Source organism: Gavialis gangeticus, unplaced genomic scaffold, assembly GCF_001723915.1.
Source record: "Gavialis gangeticus isolate Ggan-Ray unplaced genomic scaffold, GavGan_comp1, whole genome shotgun sequence".
Classification (NCBI taxonomy): Eukaryota; Metazoa; Chordata; order Crocodylia; family Gavialidae; genus Gavialis; species Gavialis gangeticus.
In genome coordinates, this window is record NW_017729013.1 from 10,455,259 (window position 1) to 10,474,044 (window position 18,786).

An 18,786-nucleotide genomic window follows, 5' to 3' on the forward strand; every position below is an offset into this window, starting at 1 on the left:
AAGAACTTTATTGATTATGCAAAGTAGATTTTCAATCATTTTTAAAAGAACTGTATGATGGGTATGCCCAAGGGACATCAGGGCCTCCTTGTGCTAGGTGCTGTATGTGTGTATAGTGAAAGACTGTCTCTTTCCCAAAAATCTTGCAGCCTAGATGGAACCAGGAGCTCTAAACTGCTCTCAGGTAGGAGGGGAACCCTGCTGCTAGCTTTTGTTGCTGAAATGTTGAGTCTTTCTGATAGGAGCTCTTCAAATGTAGATTCTACCCATCTGATTGTGTTTGGCCCCATCCCAAAAGCTGGGATGTGTCAATACAGAGGGCATGTTGTCACCCTGAGTAGGACTGGGCAGTTCAGTGGTGATATAAAGCTCTAGGTCTGTACTATAGGTCTCTTGTGCCCTGTATACAGTGAGTCACTCCATCTCCTGCTAGGATAAGCCCACCACTGCAATTGGACTGACTGGCCTCCGGGGGATGGATTTCCTTCTGTTCCTTTCAAGAGCAGAGCCAAAGCATATAGATGGGGAGTGTGAGGGAAGCTGACATTGCCTGTGCCACACAGATGAGTACAGGACCCCAGGCTCCAGGGCTATCTGGTACCACACTACTGCACACACTGCAGGACAGGAAAGGCTGCTAGCAAGCTGGCCCTTCCCTCCCTTTTGCTTAATTTAATGTCTTATATAGGAGGTCTCTAAAGTTTCCCCTGGGGGGAAGGGGTTTTTTCTTGATAGCTGTTGGGTAGCACTGTTTATGTGAATGTGCAGCAACCTGAAAACTGTGATCAAAGGTCCTCAGATTTTTTGCCCTTTGTTGTGGGACTCACTGATGTTATCCCCCAAACGCCTCATGCTGTCAGAGATGCCACCCAGGTGACTGTGCATCCTCCTGACCTACACATGCACCTTGCAATGACAGGGGTAATCTCTGGTCTCCAGAGACATTCTCCTGGAATAAGATGTGGCAGGAGCAGGCTCTGTCCTTGTGCCATGTTTGAGTCCCTGCGTATTTTCCAAAGCAGGAATCAGATAACGCTGGTGATGGCCTCAAGGCTGATGGTCCTCCACTGCTTCCTGTTCATCCGAATGTATGCAAATGCCCTTTGGACTAAGTGAGATTTTTACTCATTATCTACATGTAATGTATAGCTGGGTAAGAGCAGCTGTTTGTGCATGTACATGTGCAACCACAGGTATGGCTGAGTGTGCATGCATAGGGAGGCATGCAAACCAAAAATGTGCATGTGTTTGCCTGTATGTATTGTATGTTACAAAGCAAAATACAGAGTCTGGGACATGCTGAGCAATGAAATGATCAGGAACTGAGGGTACATTGTATCTATCAAGTTCAGTCCCTGATACTGCAATTTGCAGAAAGGCTGAGCACTTGCACAACTGGGGCCAGGTGTTCAGACAAGCTCAGTGCATTGGGTACATGCTGGGAGCTGCTAGGTGCTGAGAATACTGCACACCCTCTGCTTGGGATAAGTGATCTGCCAACCAATGAGAGATAGTCTCTTCTATCCCTACTGGTACAGTTGTGCTTTGGTGTTAGACAGCCTCCCTTCCTGCCTTGCTGTTGGCAATGAAGACTAGAGTCTACTTATACTGTGAAAATGTGCCACATGTGTGCATGAACTCATGTATCTATGCACATATGCACAGTCTGGGGCTTTTGTGTGTGCATGGGCAATGCCACACATACCTCACTGAGGAATTAAGCAGTAGAATGGTGACATGTTTTGCTCATGTCTTGCACAGATCATGGAGATTCACCACTCATGGGTGCTTTATTTGTTTCAGATCCTACGGAATCATGTGATGGTGCGGGTTGGAGGGGGCTGGGACACACTGGAACATTACTTGGATAAGCATGATCCTTGTCGATGCACCTCTTTGTGTAAGTCTCCACATGTGCCAACTCCATTTTTCCAACCTCAGGTGTGCATGGAGGATGGGGGTCACTTTCTCTTGGAATTAGGTTGGACTATGGGACTTCACTAACAGAGGATTACATGAGTCAGAGTCAAATAGAGGAAAAAAACAACACAGTAAAGTCAGGAGAAGCATATCCAAGCATACCTCTAGGTTCACCAATCCCTACTGTACAGAGTAGAAAACAATGCTGCTGCTGAAATGGTGCCACAACACATTTTTGGTAGGTCTCATTGTTTTCTGGGTTCTGGTAGGTGGCCATCATACAGGACATTCCCGTTTTCTGCTACTCTATCCTCTGTCTTCTATTGATACAAAACCCAATGCCTTTATGTCTTCTATTTTTCTCTTCAAGAGAAAAATAGAGGACGTAAAGGCATCCAGTTTCGTATCAATAGAGGGCAGAGGACAACCGGACTGTCATCTATGATGGCCACTGTCCTCTGATAGCAGGAGTCAGATGTCTTGTTACAACACAGAGAAGACTCTAAGAAAGCTAGGGTTGGTATACTGTCTCGCCTAAAGCTATTGGTGGCCACTAGAGGTCAGACTAGCATTTCAGAAGAGACACGTGCAATCCCACTGAGTCCTACCTGAGTGCAGTGTTTGTTTTAGTTTACATTCTTTCAGGGTGGATTGGGGGTGGAGGGTGGGGATGCACTAGTGCACTTGCACCTCCCTGCTTTGATTCCTGCTCCACCCAAAGTTTAAAACCAACTGATTGGTAGTGGCAGCAGCCATGAATGCCTTGTGTCTGCCGAGGCTGTGTGGGGGCACAGCAACCACCCGCAGGCAGTAGCGGTAGCAAGCAGGGCCTGCCTGCAGGTAGCCATGGTGATGTTGGTGGCAAGGGTGGGCCAAGCAGGGACCCGCCGTAGGTGGCCAAAGCGGTGTCGGCAGCAGGAGGGGAGGGTGGCAAGCACCACCCACCTGCTGGTGCCACCAGTGGCGGCAGCCCGTCTCGGGGGGGTGTGCACCTGTGTGCACCCCCTACGTGTCACCAATGGCAGCAGCATTTCTGCTCAGGCAGCAGCAAAAGCATCAAGTAAATTCATGGCTCATTAAAATCTACCTAATTCCTTCTGAACTCTTCATTGCAGAGATGTTAATGACCCTCCCTCCTTTTTAATGATCTTGATATTCCACTAATCAAGCTCTTTGGTAGCTGCTCCTGGTAACTTCTATTTCACAGCCACCCAGACTATTTTAAAATCATTCCAATAAAGTTATAGATGTTTTTGCTTCAATGTTAAACTGAATAAGATAGCCCTAGGTCCCTAGCATATTATTAAAGCTTCTAATTTATTTTCTACCTAGAGAAAAACATGTGCTTTGTTATATGGGATGATACACCTCACCAATTGCACTCCCCGTTTCAAAATCCTAGATCCACCTATGTATACTTTGCAATTTTGAATGCCTCAGGGAGTCAGTTCTGGGATGCAGAGTAACTGCTGCCTTTGAAGACTTGGATAATAGAAATCATGGGAGAAAGTCAGCTTTTCTGTTATTACAACTCAGAAATGGTTTTTTGGGGAATGAAAGCTCACACGGAAAGTCTTGCTGTGTTTTCTAATTCATTATGCTTGTTCACAAGAGGTTTGTAACATGGTGCTTAGGCAAGACTGGTATAAACTCAAGTCCCACCCAGTCTCCATGACATTAGAGGGTTCAGAGCTGAATGGGATGTGGCAGACGCTGCCTGTTACACCAGGTGTCATGATTCCAAAAGATTAATCCACAGCAATGTGGAGAAAGGTGCTTGTCTTTGTGCTGAGACTCTGCATCTCTTCACAGCTCACAAGCAGGCTTTAAAGATGGCGAGTCCTCAGAGGCTACAGGCAATGCAAGTGCAACATGAGATCAAGGTCTGTCTGGCATCCAAGACTGATCACTCAAACAAGCCTCAGCCAACCCTGATTGTCAGCAGATCCCAAAGCCCGTTACCCCCAGTGGAGTGGAGGACTTACACACCATACAGCCTTGGCACCAGCAAGAAGCTTTGTTCATCCTCATCGCCAGATAGTGCCAGCAAGAAGACTTCAGGACTCGGGACCCCTCAGGAGCAATCAGAAGCCAGGAGAGCCTTCTCTGCCAGGTAACGAAGAGATGTTAGTGACAGCTCTTGGGCTTCATTTCACCCCAGCTCCTAAGGATGCTGTGCTGAGCAGCTGATAGTAGTTGCTGACACCAAAAAGCAGCTAACGTTGGAGAAAGGTGGAGAACACTGCCTGTTAGTGCTAGCCAGGCCTCTCTAGTCTGAACATACTGTGGTACCTCCCATGCCTCTCAATTTTTCCTTTGGTCTCCACCCCAGCAGGCCTGATTCAGGCTGACTTCATGTGTATTTAGTGCCTATCAGTGTCATCTTGGGATCAGCTGGAGGGAGTCACTCACCTGCTCTAGGGTTTTGCTTCAGTGAGACCCCAAGAGTTGAATACTGGAGATACTGTATATCAGGACTGAGGTGAATGGACAGTCCTGTACAATGAATCCTAATTCTGAAAGAGCAGAGGGTTGTATGTTAGTAGGTGGAGGTAGCCTGATATGTCTGTGTGATGTCCTGGGTGTAACAGGGGATGGATGAGAGGTCAGGGTACAGGTGCCTTTGTCTTTGCTGGGCTGGAGTATGTGCTAACACTACCTCTGGCAGCATTCTCAGGAGCACCAAAATGTGACTCACGGCACCTGGTGTTGTTTTTAGTATGATTGCTGGCATCTGGGGTCTCTGTGGGCCTTTGTACGCACCACAAAATTGGCCTTTAAAGTGACTTAGCAATGCCATTAAAGCAGTGTAAAAGGGCATTTGTTTGCTGTTTCACTGCTTTAATGGCATTGTTGTTCAATGGTGTATTCCGCTTTAAATGACTTTGGTACATAGCAAGATAAAATCCCTCCAAGGTGTTTTAGTTTCATATTTAACAAAGTGCAACAGTGCATGGGGTGCTGGAAGCCAACATGCTTGGGGCTTGGGAGGCCCCATGCAGCTCAGGGGCTGTGGGACCTGACGGCAGCCCATGAACAACAACAAAAAAAGCGGCGACCTGATTTTTTTTTTTCCTCCTCGGAGCCTGCCTGCCTGCCGCCTGGTCTTGTGTCTCCCCCCCACCTGCACAGCTCAGGGACAGCTCGACTCACCGGAAGCTCGCTCCCCCCGCCACCAAACAGGCAGGTAAGGATCAGGCCCCCACCCTTATGTACACACCACGGGGGTTTAGTTCAGTTTAATTCTCCCTAAATTGAAGCAGTGTTTTTAAAAACCCACCGTTTCAATTTAGGGAAAACTAAACTGAATTAAACCCCTGTGGCATATACAAGTAGCCTCTGGTTTTCTTGTCAGTCTCTCCCAGAGGAGACATGCACGGTCAAGGGGTGTTTGTACACGCCATGGGGGTTTAATTTGGTTTAATTATCCCTAAATTGAAACAGTGGGTTTTTAACAGCACCACTTCAATTTAAACCAAACTAAACCCCCAGGGTGTGTACACAAGGGTGGAGGCCCGATCCTTACTTGCCTCTTTGGCAGCAGGGGGAGGGGTGAGCTGCTGGCAGGCCAAGTAGTCCCTGAGCTGCAGGGAGCCCAGTGCTTCCCTCCACGGCTGTTGCACTTTGTTAGGGTAGCAAACTAAAACACCTCAGAGGTACCAAAGTCATTTAAAGTGTAATACGCTGCTAAGTGTAAACAGCAATGCCATTAAAGCAGTTCGAAAAGGCATTTAAGCCACTTTAAAGGCCGATGTTGTGGGCCCCAGGGCAACAAGCCTTGGTACCAGAATGACAGTGCCAGTGCCTCTGCACATATTACACATAGGGGAAATGGTTATACAGTAAAATCCCTGATATCCAGGGTGAGTGGGGAATGGCAGGGTGCCAGTAATGTAAAAATGCCCAGGTTTCCACCCGGATGCAGGGGGCGGCTGCACGTGGAGCGGTGACAGCGTAGTGTGGTGGGTGGTGGTGGCGGTGACCATGTGCATGCTTCCCCCCACCCACTATGTCCGGCTAGCCGGAAATTCCAGTTATTAGACTGAGCTGGTTAGTAAAATCCTGGATAACAGGGATTTTACTGTAGCGTATGTCTGAAAGACAATAATAAGGAGCTTTTACAGCCTCATGCTGCCCATTAGCTCAGTACTGTCTTGACACCCACAGCAATGAATGAATTCACCAGTGGCTAGAGGCAATTGTCACACTGGAGTGATGCTTGTTCTCATGTTGCAGGACAAGGGAGCGGTCTGCTACACCTTCCCGGAAGCAGCTGCTTGCTGAGGAAAGGCCTCCTTCCCGACAGAGCTCTTCTACTCAGTATGGGAGGGATGCACTTCATGTTTCCATGCCCTCCCAGACATCCCAACCAACCAGACATGAGCAGGACAGTTCTGGTGTCTCAGAAACTATTGCAGAGCCGCAGAGAGGAAGGCTGTCTGGAAGAACTACTGGGGTGCATCGAAAAGAACCAGAGAGCCTGGCACAAGCCCGATATACAGAATCCAAGACCCAGATGACAGTACTCAAGGACAGCTCAGCTCAGTCTTCAAAAAGTGGCCTGCATGGAGGGAAATATATCCCACAGGGTCACAAGCCACAGGAACAAGGGGTCAAGAACTTCCCTGGTACAGTCCGTTCTTCCAGCCCAGTCAAGGCCCTTCATCCCTTCCTGCAACAGGATGCCAAGAAAGCTACACAGAGTCTTAAAGGACAATTGGAAGGAAGTGCTACACATGGTCAAAGGGACCCTGGGGCTGTGAGGTCATCTTCTCCCATTAAACACATGAGCTATATGCAAAAAATGGAGGGTGGAACAAAGATCCCGGTGAAAGCTGGCTCTCCCTTCAGTAGGCCCCCTACACCTAATAAAAGCTACCAGGGGGAGCCCCATCTCAGCAATGAATGCAAAGCCCCAGCCAGTGTCACAGCAAAAGCTCCTGCTCCGTACAAGTGCAGGGCGGTGTTCAAAGCTGAGGATAGCTGCCAGGGTCACAGGCACTGCTGTAGGGTAGTCAAACCAGAGATGTCATCTACTAGCCTTTCCACTAGCCCAGGGGACAGAGCCAGTCAGTCAGACACAGAGGGGAAAGACAAGCCTCCATGTGCCAAATCAATGCAAGAGGAAGTGGCAGGAAACACTAAAAACAGTAGTGGAAGCGGGGGAGTTTCAGTGGGCCACCCAGGGGAGAGGGAGCGCGTGTATACACCTCTGCCCATCAATTTGGCCCAGGAGCAGGCACTCTACAGGAGCTTAGAGGATGAGATCTTAGCCAACATAAAGGAGCTAGAGGCCGTTCCTGCTGAAAAACACCATCCAGAGAGGAGCCGGCTAGATGAGGCTCCACCAGACTGCAGCCTAGCAAGTGACACTGCTGTCTGTGACCTCAGACACTGGAAGTCTGCCACACCTTTTCTCTGTCCCCTTGCCAGCTCTAGGCACGCATATTCCTGTAGTGAGGGTGTGCCTCGTAGTGGTGTCTATGTGCCAAGCAGAGAGGCAAAATGGCACCCTGCTGTGTTGCACTATGATGATGTGATTGATGAACTCTCCAAGGGCCACAAGACACTTCACCAAGTGGATGTGGAGAATGGGATTGCTGCAATGCCACTAAAGCAGGCTGGGGAAGATTCTCCTCAGCCAACCTCACTCCTGATGGATGAAAACCAAGAAAAAAAGCCTCGAGGGTCTGAAGGGACTCGCCTTAAGAAGGATGCATCCAGTGGAATCAGAGACAGTGGGTCAAGGAAACAGCCAACAAGATGTTCAGCATCTGCAGATGTCCACAGAAACGGTACAGCCCCACAGGCAACATCCAATGAAAGCCCTACAGGTAGCCCTGAAAAGTCCAAACTGCCTCAAGTGAAGCCCAAGAGGGCACTGAAAAAGCCTGAACGAGTGCCATCCATCTATAAGCTCAAGCTGAGACCCAAAATCCGCCCCCGCAGGGACAACAGACCTGAGAAGCAGCCATCCAAAATCCCCACTCCGGTGGCACATCGACAGGCACAAAAGGCAGTCAGAGCTAAAGACCAGGAGAAGGCTCACAGCTCAAAACACCAGAGTCGGACAAGTCAGAGAAGCCTGGCTGGCACCCGGAAAGACAGTACAGAAAATGCTGGGTCTGAGGAGGAAGCCTGGCTTTCAGAACAGAGTGGCTCCCCCCAGGCTGGGAATTCGGGGATAAAGTCATCCCTGAGTGAAGGCAAAATGTGGCTCACAGAGGAAGATGAAGAAGCCTGGGTCTGATATCTTTATAATATGTTTTTGGGGGTCAATTTTAGCCCTCAGTTGTCAGGAGAAAAAAATATAGCATTCAAAACCCTCCTGTGGGCCAAATTTCTTCTTTCCCTTACTCCCATACAGCCCCTTGGGAGGCAATCACTTGGGAGATGGAAGGAGAAACAAATGACAACGGGGTTGAAGCTGTCAGTGAACTGAAGTCCACCCATGTTTTCGGCCCAGGGGCTCAGAAAAGTGGCCTTTTCACTTGGTCTGGTGTTTATTTTGAGATGAGAGAGAGTCCAAGGCCAGGTACAATTCTAGTTTGAACACGCACCAGCAATTGGAGGCAGAACATTAAGGACTAAAATTTTGGAGGCTATTTCAGAAGACTTTGTACCAAATCTGTAACTAAGAACTGAACTCGCATCCTGAGTGTGAGAACTCGCATCCTGAGAAAAGACGTATGATTGTGACATCATGGAAGCCCCATTTTGGAGGAAATCTATCAACATGTGTAAATATGTTTAGTGCAAGAGTATTAGCAGTGGAGACAGATGCAAATAAAATGTACAATCATTGGCCCTTCTGGCCTTGTGTGATATACCTAGCCCATTTCAGTATTTTTAGTTGAACAGACATGTCCCTGTCAGGTAAATTAGTGTGTTTGTAGCTGTACCTGTGTAATTAAGAGGAAAATTGGGCCTTGATATTGCATATACAGAGAATCAGGCACTTTAGACCCTTTAGAAAAGATAGAGGTAACTAGAACAGGGCTTTAAAAGTGAAGACTCTTGAGTTCCTAAAATTATGCTTCTTTCTGTTTTAGATTCTCCATCTGTCGAATAAGGATAAAACTGACCTCGCAGGGCATTGAAAGGCCTAATACATGTTTATTAAGCACTTTGAGATTCTCAGAGTAACTGCAGAAAAGAAAGACAAAGCATTATTTTTATTGTTATTGTCCTGGAGCCAGAGCTGGAGTTCTCATGGATACCAATGAAAATTGATGTTGTATATTTGAGGAATATATGGTTTTGCTTTGCAATAGTCCCCATGAGTTTGGAACAACCCGATTTTTGAAGCAATGGGCTATATATCACCCTCATTATGTTGATATGTTTTTTATTGAATGCAAAAGTTGTTCTCTGCAAACTTCAGGAGTTAAAAGTACCTGTGTATGAACTCTGACAATGTTCCTAATCAGGCCATTTTACAAAGTATAGGGCCAAATACAAGTGTTCTTTAAGCTTATCATTATTGCAATTAAACCAAGAGTCATAGATGCATTTGAAGTAGGAAGCTACTTGAAATGACAAGAGCTGAAACATCATGGGTTCAGTTGGCCAGCAGGTACCATGGCCAAAGATGCCCTGTGATATCAAGAAAGAGCAGTCTAGGAACCATACCTAGGATCCTTTCAGTTCTTGGTTGTACAGTTTGACATTGGTGAATGTTCTGTGTGAATTACTTTTGGATTGTCTTTAGTAGTATAAAGCTTGGAAATTTGTATTTGAGGGAATCGTTAATAATGATGCTGGTTACAGTTATGCACTAACCCTTTGATCACTGTGTAACTCAGTGTTTGTGCAACAGAACCATTTAAAAAACTCTTCTGGTGTTTAAGTATATCTTTTTCAGTGAAGATACTCTGAAAATAATCTATAAAAAAAAAGATCCAAAAACTCATAACCCTTAACTATGTTAGCTAATTAAGATACTTGTTATAAATTACTCCACAAGAAAATCTTTCCAAGCAGCGAGAAACAAGAGTTTTTGTGGGAGAAGCATTTTATTGGTCCAACTACATTGCTGGGCTAGATTTAGACAAGCTTTTGTGTACCGCCACACCATTTTTCAGGTCTCTGGAAGATAAGCAGACACAGCAAGGTTAACTAGCAGATGGAACAAACCTTGTGTAAAATTCAATATCTAAATAAGTACAGGATTTAATTTTTTATTTACATATGGAGTTTTGCACAAGGCTTTGTTCCATCTACTAATGAGCTCTGCTGTGCCTGCTTCTCTCCCAGAGACTTTAGGAAGGGTGCTGTAATACCCAGAAGCTTATCTAAATCTATCCCATCCAAGCAGTTGGTCCAATAAAATATATCCCCCATACAAATTCTTGCCTCTCTCATTTCCTGGACCATAACAGCTATATTGCTTCTGCATTTCCAAGTAGCAAAATTTGCTTTTAGTTCATTAAGAAATGCCTCCCCCTAAGCCGATAGATTGGCGTTCCAAGGGAGGATTAAATCAGAAGCATATGGTAAGTACCTAGAGACAAGGGCTCAAGTGTTTGCGTAGTCTATGTTAATTAAACCATTGGAATTTTTTTAATTTTTTGAAGCATTGATAAAAATATGTATTTTTCTTTTTGCAAAAAGCTGTTATGTAGTTTTCAACCCATTTTACTGTTTGTTAAAAGCAGCAGTAGAAAACTAAAAGTACTACAGTTCAGCTGTAGCCAGCTCCATGTTTAAGTAAGTTCTTAGGAAATGAGGTCAAGACTACTGTGCAACCATGTACCAAGTGATAGGATTGTTCAGTTCCCCCTGTTGTTTTCAGGTAGTATCAGGAAGGTCGAGGTCTGAAGTGTATTCAGTAAGATTGGTAGAAGCATTAGCCCACTGAGCAGTTAGCACTAGTTGAACGAGTGCTGTAGAAACTTATCCTGGAACCTACCCTATACACGTATGCAGAACCTGGTCTGACATGCTGGGAATCCAGCACGTGGGAGCATACTTGATTAATTGATTAATTGAGTATGTTGGAGCACAAAAATTGATGCACTCCAGCAGGCTTACATGTCACATGTATCAGCGTTGCTGCATGTCCCTGCACTGAAAAAATGGTGGTGGGGCACTTTGAACTAAAGCTCATTGAACGTGCTTTATTTCAAAGTGCCCCGCTGCCATTTTTTCAGCATGAGGATGTGTAGTGACACTGATACACATGACACATGGGTGCTTTTAATTAGCACAGCTCACTAATTAGAGCACCTGTTGCCATGTCCCAAGCACATGTAAAAATGCTCCTACAGACTACAAGCCCATTGTCCTGTTTTAAGACTTATGAAGTGTGCAACATAAAATGTTCTAACACTCTTCTTTCCCCATCAACCTCCACCCTGCAACTAATCTCGGGTCATTCACGTTCATTGCCAGTCATTCCAGGGACAAGCCAATCAAGAGTGGCAGCCAAGTAACTTAGAAAGGCTATATATGTGTAAAGGGCTGTGTTACTCCTTGTTTGTCCCAGGTTTTGATCAGGATTAATCTGAACCCCCTCAAAGGAGATGTCAGATTTTAACAAGCTCCCAACAAGATCCTCAAGGCTGCAGGATTGGATGTGTGATGTGAAATGCTTAAGGGTGTCAACTGCCTTCTGCTACCTGCAGTGGATCAGTTGCGTGACATTCTGTGCTATCCATTGCTCATACAGTGCCACATGTTTCACTTTAATTACATACTATTAGTTATTAGAAACACACTAACAGCCTCCATTGCAGAATGAAATTGAAGATGTGGTGTCAGAGCATTTACTGTGGACATGACAGCTAGGGGTTATAGTGCTTTGTTGAGGATTGGTTGACCATCACATTTCTTTCCCATAAGATGCAGAGCATATGTGAAAGGTGATGAAAATAGAGGCAGGCATCACGGCGGGTCCCTTGGAACATGAAGAGTCTGACCAGGGCTGTGAACATTTGTTTCTTTCCTAACAGTCAGAAATTAGGATGAATGGCAAAGGATCAGACATAGTATCTTCTTGAGCAAGTGGCATCCCTTCGGTAACCTGATAGAAACCTGGATCCAAGTCTCTGTTTTAAAGTGTAATAGTGGAGACAAGAATTAAGTCCTCTTTGAAGCAGATCTGAAAGCTTGTACTGCTTAATGCTAGAGCTGAATTTGTCCATCTTCTTCCAAGGCAGATAAGAATGATGACATATGTACATGACATGATTATCACAGACCCTTGATACAATCAAAATGTCATTAGGACTAAAGCTGACAGCTTGATGACATTGATCACCATTTATGTTTTTGCTGACAGTAAATGTTAGATCCAAATCTCTTCTGCTGTCTTTCTGTGGCACATTAGAGCTTTTGAGTCTCTGTGGGGTTTGTTTGGTTTTTTGTACAAGTGATCCTACATCTGTTATAGTGTTGTGGCTGTGCTGCATGGGTGGGACTGGAGCAATGTTTTTGTGGACTTTATTACATGGCTGCCTGGACTCAGTAACCCAGATGGCCCCTTTTGCTCCTATGTTCCTGTGATCCCACAGCCCATTATGCATGTGTTTTATGCATATGAATAACACAATTACATTTAGTGGACCACTGCCCACCTCTTTAACTAGATGTGTTAGGGGCAGATTAATGGCCTTAGGCTGATCATCATTCATTGGGTACTTTGGATGTAATGGGAAAGGTCCCTTTTGCTGTACTTTGTTTGTGCTTCTAAATACAGACAATCCCAACACTGTTTCAAGAAATTCTCTGTTAACAGTCAGGAATACTTATTTTTAAATGATTTTCATAATAAAAAAGAAGGTTGAATATGGAATAATCGCTTGGTTAAAAATGCCTTTAAAGGTGGTGATTTACAAATGAAAGAAAGCAGCAAGTTGCAGTGGTATAAGTTTTTCTATCTACTTCCGTCTGGCCATCTCATATACACTGGTGAATTTATCTACAGAGTACCCCAACAAGGCAGAGAAAGAGGATTATCCTCATAGTACTTTGTTTTCTCCTTTTGGTAAAGAAAGATCAAGTGATTTGCCTATGTTGATGCAGGAAATTATTCTAGACCTGGGAGTTCAACCCTGAATCCCAATCGAGTGATTAAACCACAAGAACATGTGTCATATCTTGGCTGCATCCAGACAAACGCAGCTGTGTGGTATGCGGTACCACATAGCACACGTTCAGCTGTTCTCTGCACTGCAAGGGAGCAGCGTGGGTTTGGGGGTTTTTTTTCATCCCTGGATATCCAGGGGTCCAAAAACCCATGTAAAAAAATGTGGAGTGGTACACGCGGGGACAGCACGCACAGCTCAAAACCAGAGCCTGGACAGCCAAAGCCACACTCCGGCTGCTGGCCATGATCCGATTACCAGAATCGCTGCTGCTGCAGCTCCAAGAGGCCCCCAGGACTCCAGGTAAGGCTGCTGGGGCTAGCCCGGTGCTAACCCCAGCCCTCCCTACCATATCCAGGGTAACCTGCTGCACGCCAGAGGGCACATGGCACAGGTGTTTTCCTGGGACAACTTACAGTGGCACAAGGTGTCCCACTGCTAGTTGTCCCTGGGGAACCAAACATTCACACTTGTGTAGACACAGTCCTTGACTGCATAGTATTAAAGTGTATTGGTGATATATATTTATACTGTCTTTGTGTACTGTGGATGTATTTAGAAGTTTGTGCAGTTCTGTATCTGTGTCTGTGAGCGTGCAGTAGTAAAGAACCTTATTGTTGTTACTCATTTCAAATGGGCATTGAAAAAGGCAGAAATTCGGTCATTCCCTCAAAGACCCTTCTGAACTGTCTAACAAATTAATAGGGTCAGTTCCCCTGCTCAGGAGGCCTCCAGTAAAAAAGATACTGCCCAGGTAGAAAAGATAGTAGTAGGAAACAGATCATAGACATTAGAGAGGGAAAAGACCTGCTAATTTTCAAGCTAAGCAGGGAACCAAAGTACTGTATATGCACCCAATAGGTCTTGCCATTAGTGTATAGGAATAACTGGGCAATGAGACTGGAGAAAGCAGCTAGTGGAACATAGTGCCAGACTCTTATTGAAGGTGGAAGATGCATTTTGAGAGGAGAAACCTACTGGAGGAGTTCCTTTGTAGCAGAGTATGAAGCACCTTCACTACAACTCCCAAGCAGTTCTGGGGCAGCATTACACAGCTGAACCATTTTGGTTTCAGCATTCTTTTTCTTTTTTTGACAGAGCAACATTTTCTGGGAAGAGTAGATATTTTTTACTTTTGTTTTTTTGCAACAAATATTTTCTTTTGCAAAACCAAAACATTTTTAACAGATTCTTTTCCCACAAGTCTGCAAGGATTTTTTTTCCTAATAGCTCTGTTGAAATGTGTTTTTGAAACTTTCTTTGGTAATTTTCTTCTGTGACTCATCACCATCTCCTCCTCCTCTTTCAAAAAGGCTAAGCTGGGGGTGGGGAGGTATTAAGTTATCAGGAGGCAATTTAAGGATTGTTTTAAAAGGCATAAGAATTAGGTAGTCAGAGATTAGTTTGTAACTAGGGGGAATGGAGTCAGAAGCAGATGTCTGCAGATGAGTCTGCAGTTCTGAATCTTACATCTGTCGGGAGCTCATTTAGCGGCATCTGAAGCTTGAAGACATGTTTCCCATGGTCCTTCAGGGTTCTGCATCCAACACGCTAGTTAGGGCATGCCTCCATGGAAGTCAGTAAATGGTGGCAGTTATCAGAAGACATGCAATGCTCCCCTCAAATCCTACTTGGAGCTTCCCTTCATCCTGTGAAACAGACATGAATTCCCAGGTGAAGAAAGTCTTAAAGAAGATCACACACACTTACTGGCTGGATCCAGACATGCAGGCACGTGTGGTTTGTAGTGCTTGCCACACCACAAACTCCATGAGTTGCACAAGAATCCGTGTGCGGCACTCCTAATTTGCAGCATGTGGGCAAAATTTGCTACTGGGATTTCCCTGTAGCAAAAAAAAAACCTGGAAAAAAGCAATGCAGCCCATGCCAAAGTGGTGAACGCTTGGACAAATGCAGAGAGGGGGGAGTGGGCAGCCCAGGGCTGCCCGCTCCCCCATCTCCATGTGCTGCTTTCCAGCTGGCCAGGACACAGGGTGCCTCAGTGCAGAGGATGGTTAGCCCCTCCTGAGGCACCCTGTGCCCCAGCCAGCGCCCCCTCCAGCACAATGGAGTAGTGGGACACAGGCAGGGACATGCACCGCAGCACACATTTGTGCCACTACTATTTGTGCTGCTGCAAAGGCATACCCCTGCTCATGAGGACCTGGCCACTGCGTGCAAGTGTCTTTTGATCCAGGGGTGTACTTGGTAGCCATGTTGATCTGAGACAAAAAGACATACAAAAAACTAGAACTCTTGTTTCCAAAATGATACTTTTTATTAAACCAACTGATCCAGGGCTTTCTGTAGCTCCGGTATGGCTACTAATTCTAACCTTCAGAAGGAACTAATGACAATATTAGCACAATTGTCTTGCAACCAGTGTTTGTGTGTCCAACACCAAGAAGAAAAATGAGGCCAAATCATTCTTGCCCATGGTGGGAGTTCTTTTTTGTGTTGGGGATCTCTGCATCATTGCCCTGTTTGGGCACATGCTTGCAGCAGGTGAAACAAGATAGCTATACAAATTAAAGGTATCCCTTCCTACAAATATTTTAAGTATTGGTATTTCATCAGATAGTTGGAAAGAGAGTGGAGCCCAAGTTTTCTTCTCTCTTTAGCCCTATGTATAATAAGTTGATACAAAGAGGAGATGTTTCAACTGCACAGCTTGAGAATAGGACAGAGCAGCAGTTCTCAATGCTTTTAGATACAAGGCACTCCTGAGGAAATGACAGCTTTTAGCTTTTACTCATTTCTTGATTACAGAAAAACAATAGAGAAATTATTCTGTTGCAAAGAAGTGAGAACAACAGTCAGAATTTTTTGTCACCATATGGGTTCCTAGTTGACATCTCTGGGCACATCCAGATGAGCACGCATGTGCGGTTTGTGGCCCCTCAAACTGTTTGAGGCATTGCAAATCACATGCAGCACAAAATGTGATACTGGGAACTCCTGGTATCAAAAAAACCTATGCTAAATAAAAGCAGCACAACAGTGGCTCCGTCCGCCAGGGAGACGTTCTGGCTGCCAGCCAGAATATCTCCCCTGATCTAGTTGTCCCCCAGTTCCTCCAGCACAGTGGGAGCCTGGAGGAGCAGGGAAATGGCAGTTTCTCAGAAGCATAGCAATTTGCCCCACACCAAACCACACATGCAGGGGCATGTGCAGCAGCAAAAAGTAGTGGCAAAAATCTGTGCCACTACTTTTATCCTGCTGCAAGCACACACCCCTGCATTTAGAGAGATGCCATCTGGGTTTACATGAGTCATGTGGAGTTTCCTAGGAATCAATTTAATGGCTTTCTGCAAATCTTCTGGTTTGTAATCCAGATTCCTCATAACTTCTAACTGTGGTAATCCTTCAAGCTCTTCATGTTTGATTTCAGTCTCACTGGAGTACCAGATTCTATAATGTTCAATCCAATGCTTGAGCTGTTTTGGCTTATCAGTAATGACACTTCCATTTAAATCTTTCATCAGAGCTGTTTTCTTCTTAACTGGACTAATTGCTCTTTTGATGCCTTCATACATTCTGCAGCTATCACCTGCATCAGCTGCTTTCTGAATATCTTCACAGAGTTTCAGCCCAAAATCCTGGGCACAACTCCTAGCCTCCTTTTGCATTTCTCTTGAAGCCTTTCTCAAATTTTCCAGGGCTGTGGTGTTGGGAGATTTCTTGTGGATGGTTAATGTTATCCTTCTGTTCTCAACCAGTGGTAGAAAGGTCTCGGGGTGTTCTTCAAACACACTGTTACAGTGGGATTACATGTTAGTTTTTAGGCTTTCCAAAGCCTAAAAGTCTGAGTTGTTAGGTAAACTTGCTTCACAGCTTCTTCAATGAATAGTCTACATCTTTCTACATCTTTAGCTTGGCTGATGTCAATCTGAAGATAACAGGTAGTTTTGCTACTGTGGATCTTTTTGGCATTGATTCTGACTTTGCAGCAGACTAAGGCATGGTCAGTGTCACAGTCAGCACTGTGATCAGACCTCGCGTGCAGGATTTCTTTCAGGTGATTTTGCCTAGTCAGTTGTGCCTAATAACTGGTGCCAGTTCCCTGACCTTAGATGTTTGCCTGCTGAAATCTATGAATGTGCTAGTGACAAATTACTTTGAAAGCTCCATGAAATTATACTGCTCTGTTGGAAAGAGGTAGCAGTACTGCAAGATTTCCAAGATGCTCAGTTTGTACAATTACATTAAAACTAGGGGGATAGAAGTGACTGGGACAACTCTAGAGGATGAATGTCATCAGAAAAGTTGTCACTTGTATTATGCTCTCTAGGCTGCAATCTCTAGGTAAAAGTATCTATCCTGAAAGTCAATGTGGCTTTTCCTCAGGACACTCCACCAGTGATATGGCAATTTCAATCAAGCAACTGCAAGAGAAGTGTAGAGAAAAACAATAATCAATTTGACAAAGGTCTTCAGTATGGTCAACAGATAGCACCTTTCTACTGTTCTGAAGAAACTGGATTGTCCTCCCAAATCATTGAGCATCCTTCACTCATGACATCAAGGTATAAAGGCAACTGTACTGTATGAAAATAAAGAATCAAAAGTCATTGACATCAACAATGGGGTTTCATTCCTGCTTCTTCATGTATTCAGGGATGGCAATGATGGCATTTATCTTTGAACCAGACTAGATGGAGTCTTGTTCAACATTCACATGGTTTAAAACAAGGTGAAAGAACTGGTTCTGAGAGATTTCCTGTTTGCGGATGACTCAGCCTTGGTTGTCCACACTGAGTCTTCCCTGCAAAAATCTCTTGAGCAGATTTTCTGCATCGTGCAAGAGCTTTGGGTTGACAGTTAGTCTCAAGAAGACTGTGTTCATGTACTAAGGGGTGGAAGAACCAGTGCCTGGCACCACTCTGGAGGGTGAATCTCTTGGTGTCATCAACAGCTTTTGCTACTTGGGTTCTACAACCAGCTGGAATCTTGACCTTCAGACTGAGTCATCAAATCATAGGAAGTTAGGGTCAGAAGGGACCGCAGGTCAGCTAGTCCAACCCCCTGCTCAGACAGGACCATCCCCAACTCAATCATTTTAGCTTTGTCTAGCCAGGTCTTAAAAACCTCCAAGGATGGAGCTTCCACCACCTCTCTGGGTAACCTGTTCCAGTGTTTTACTAGCCTCCTAGTGAGAAAATTCTTCCTAATATTTAACTCAAACTTCCCTTGCTGCAATTTGAGACCATTGCTCTTTGTTCTGTCATCTGCCGTCACTGAGAACAGTCTGGCTCCATCCTCTTTCCAACCCCCTTAAGGTAGTTGAAGGCTGCTGTTAAATCCTTCCTCAGTCTTCTCTTCTCCAGACTAAATAAGTCCAGTTCCCTCAGCCTCTACTCACAAGTCATGTGCCCCAATCCCTGAGCCATTTCTGTTGCCCTCTGCTGGACTCTTCAATATGTCTGCATCCTTTCTGTAGCGGGGGGCCCAAAACTGGACACAGTACTCCAGATATGGCTTCACCAGTGCCAAATAGAAGGGAAGAATCTTCTGGCAAAGCTTCTATTAATTCAGCCCAGTATATTGTTAGCCTTCTTTGCAGCAAGGGCACACTATTGGTGCAAATTCAGTTTATTGTCCACTGTAACCCCCAGGTCCTTTTGTGCAGAGCTGCTGCCCAGCCTGTCAGCCCCCAGCCTGTACTGGTGCATGGGACTGAACTGACTAACAGAATTGGAAAACCAGCTAAGAATTTCAGGCTATTACAAAAATGTTGCATAGTGCTGGGTTTCCCTCCCCAGAGAAAGGGTCCCAAGTG

The 18,786-nt window shown here is 45.2% G+C and overlaps 1 protein-coding gene across 4 annotated transcripts in view; it reads left to right on the top strand.

Moving 5' to 3' along the window:
- Positions 1–9,909, top strand: part of GAS2L2 (growth arrest specific 2 like 2) — a 44,070-nt gene extending 34,161 nt beyond the window's left edge. For 2 of the 4 annotated variants that reach the window (XM_019511506.1, XM_019511507.1), the window contains exons 5-8: positions 1,020–1,088; positions 1,804–1,900; positions 3,733–4,033; positions 6,157–9,909. In XM_019511506.1, the coding sequence (XP_019367051.1) occupies positions 1,020–1,088; positions 1,804–1,900; positions 3,733–4,033; positions 6,157–8,170 (2,481 nt within the window). In that variant the 3' untranslated portion in view covers positions 8,171–9,909. The remainder of the gene's footprint in view (positions 1–1,019; positions 1,089–1,803; positions 1,901–3,732; positions 4,034–6,156) is intronic. The other 2 variants (XM_019511508.1, XM_019511509.1) reach the window with 2 other exon arrangements.
- The last annotated feature ends 8,877 nt before the right edge of the window (positions 9,910–18,786 follow it).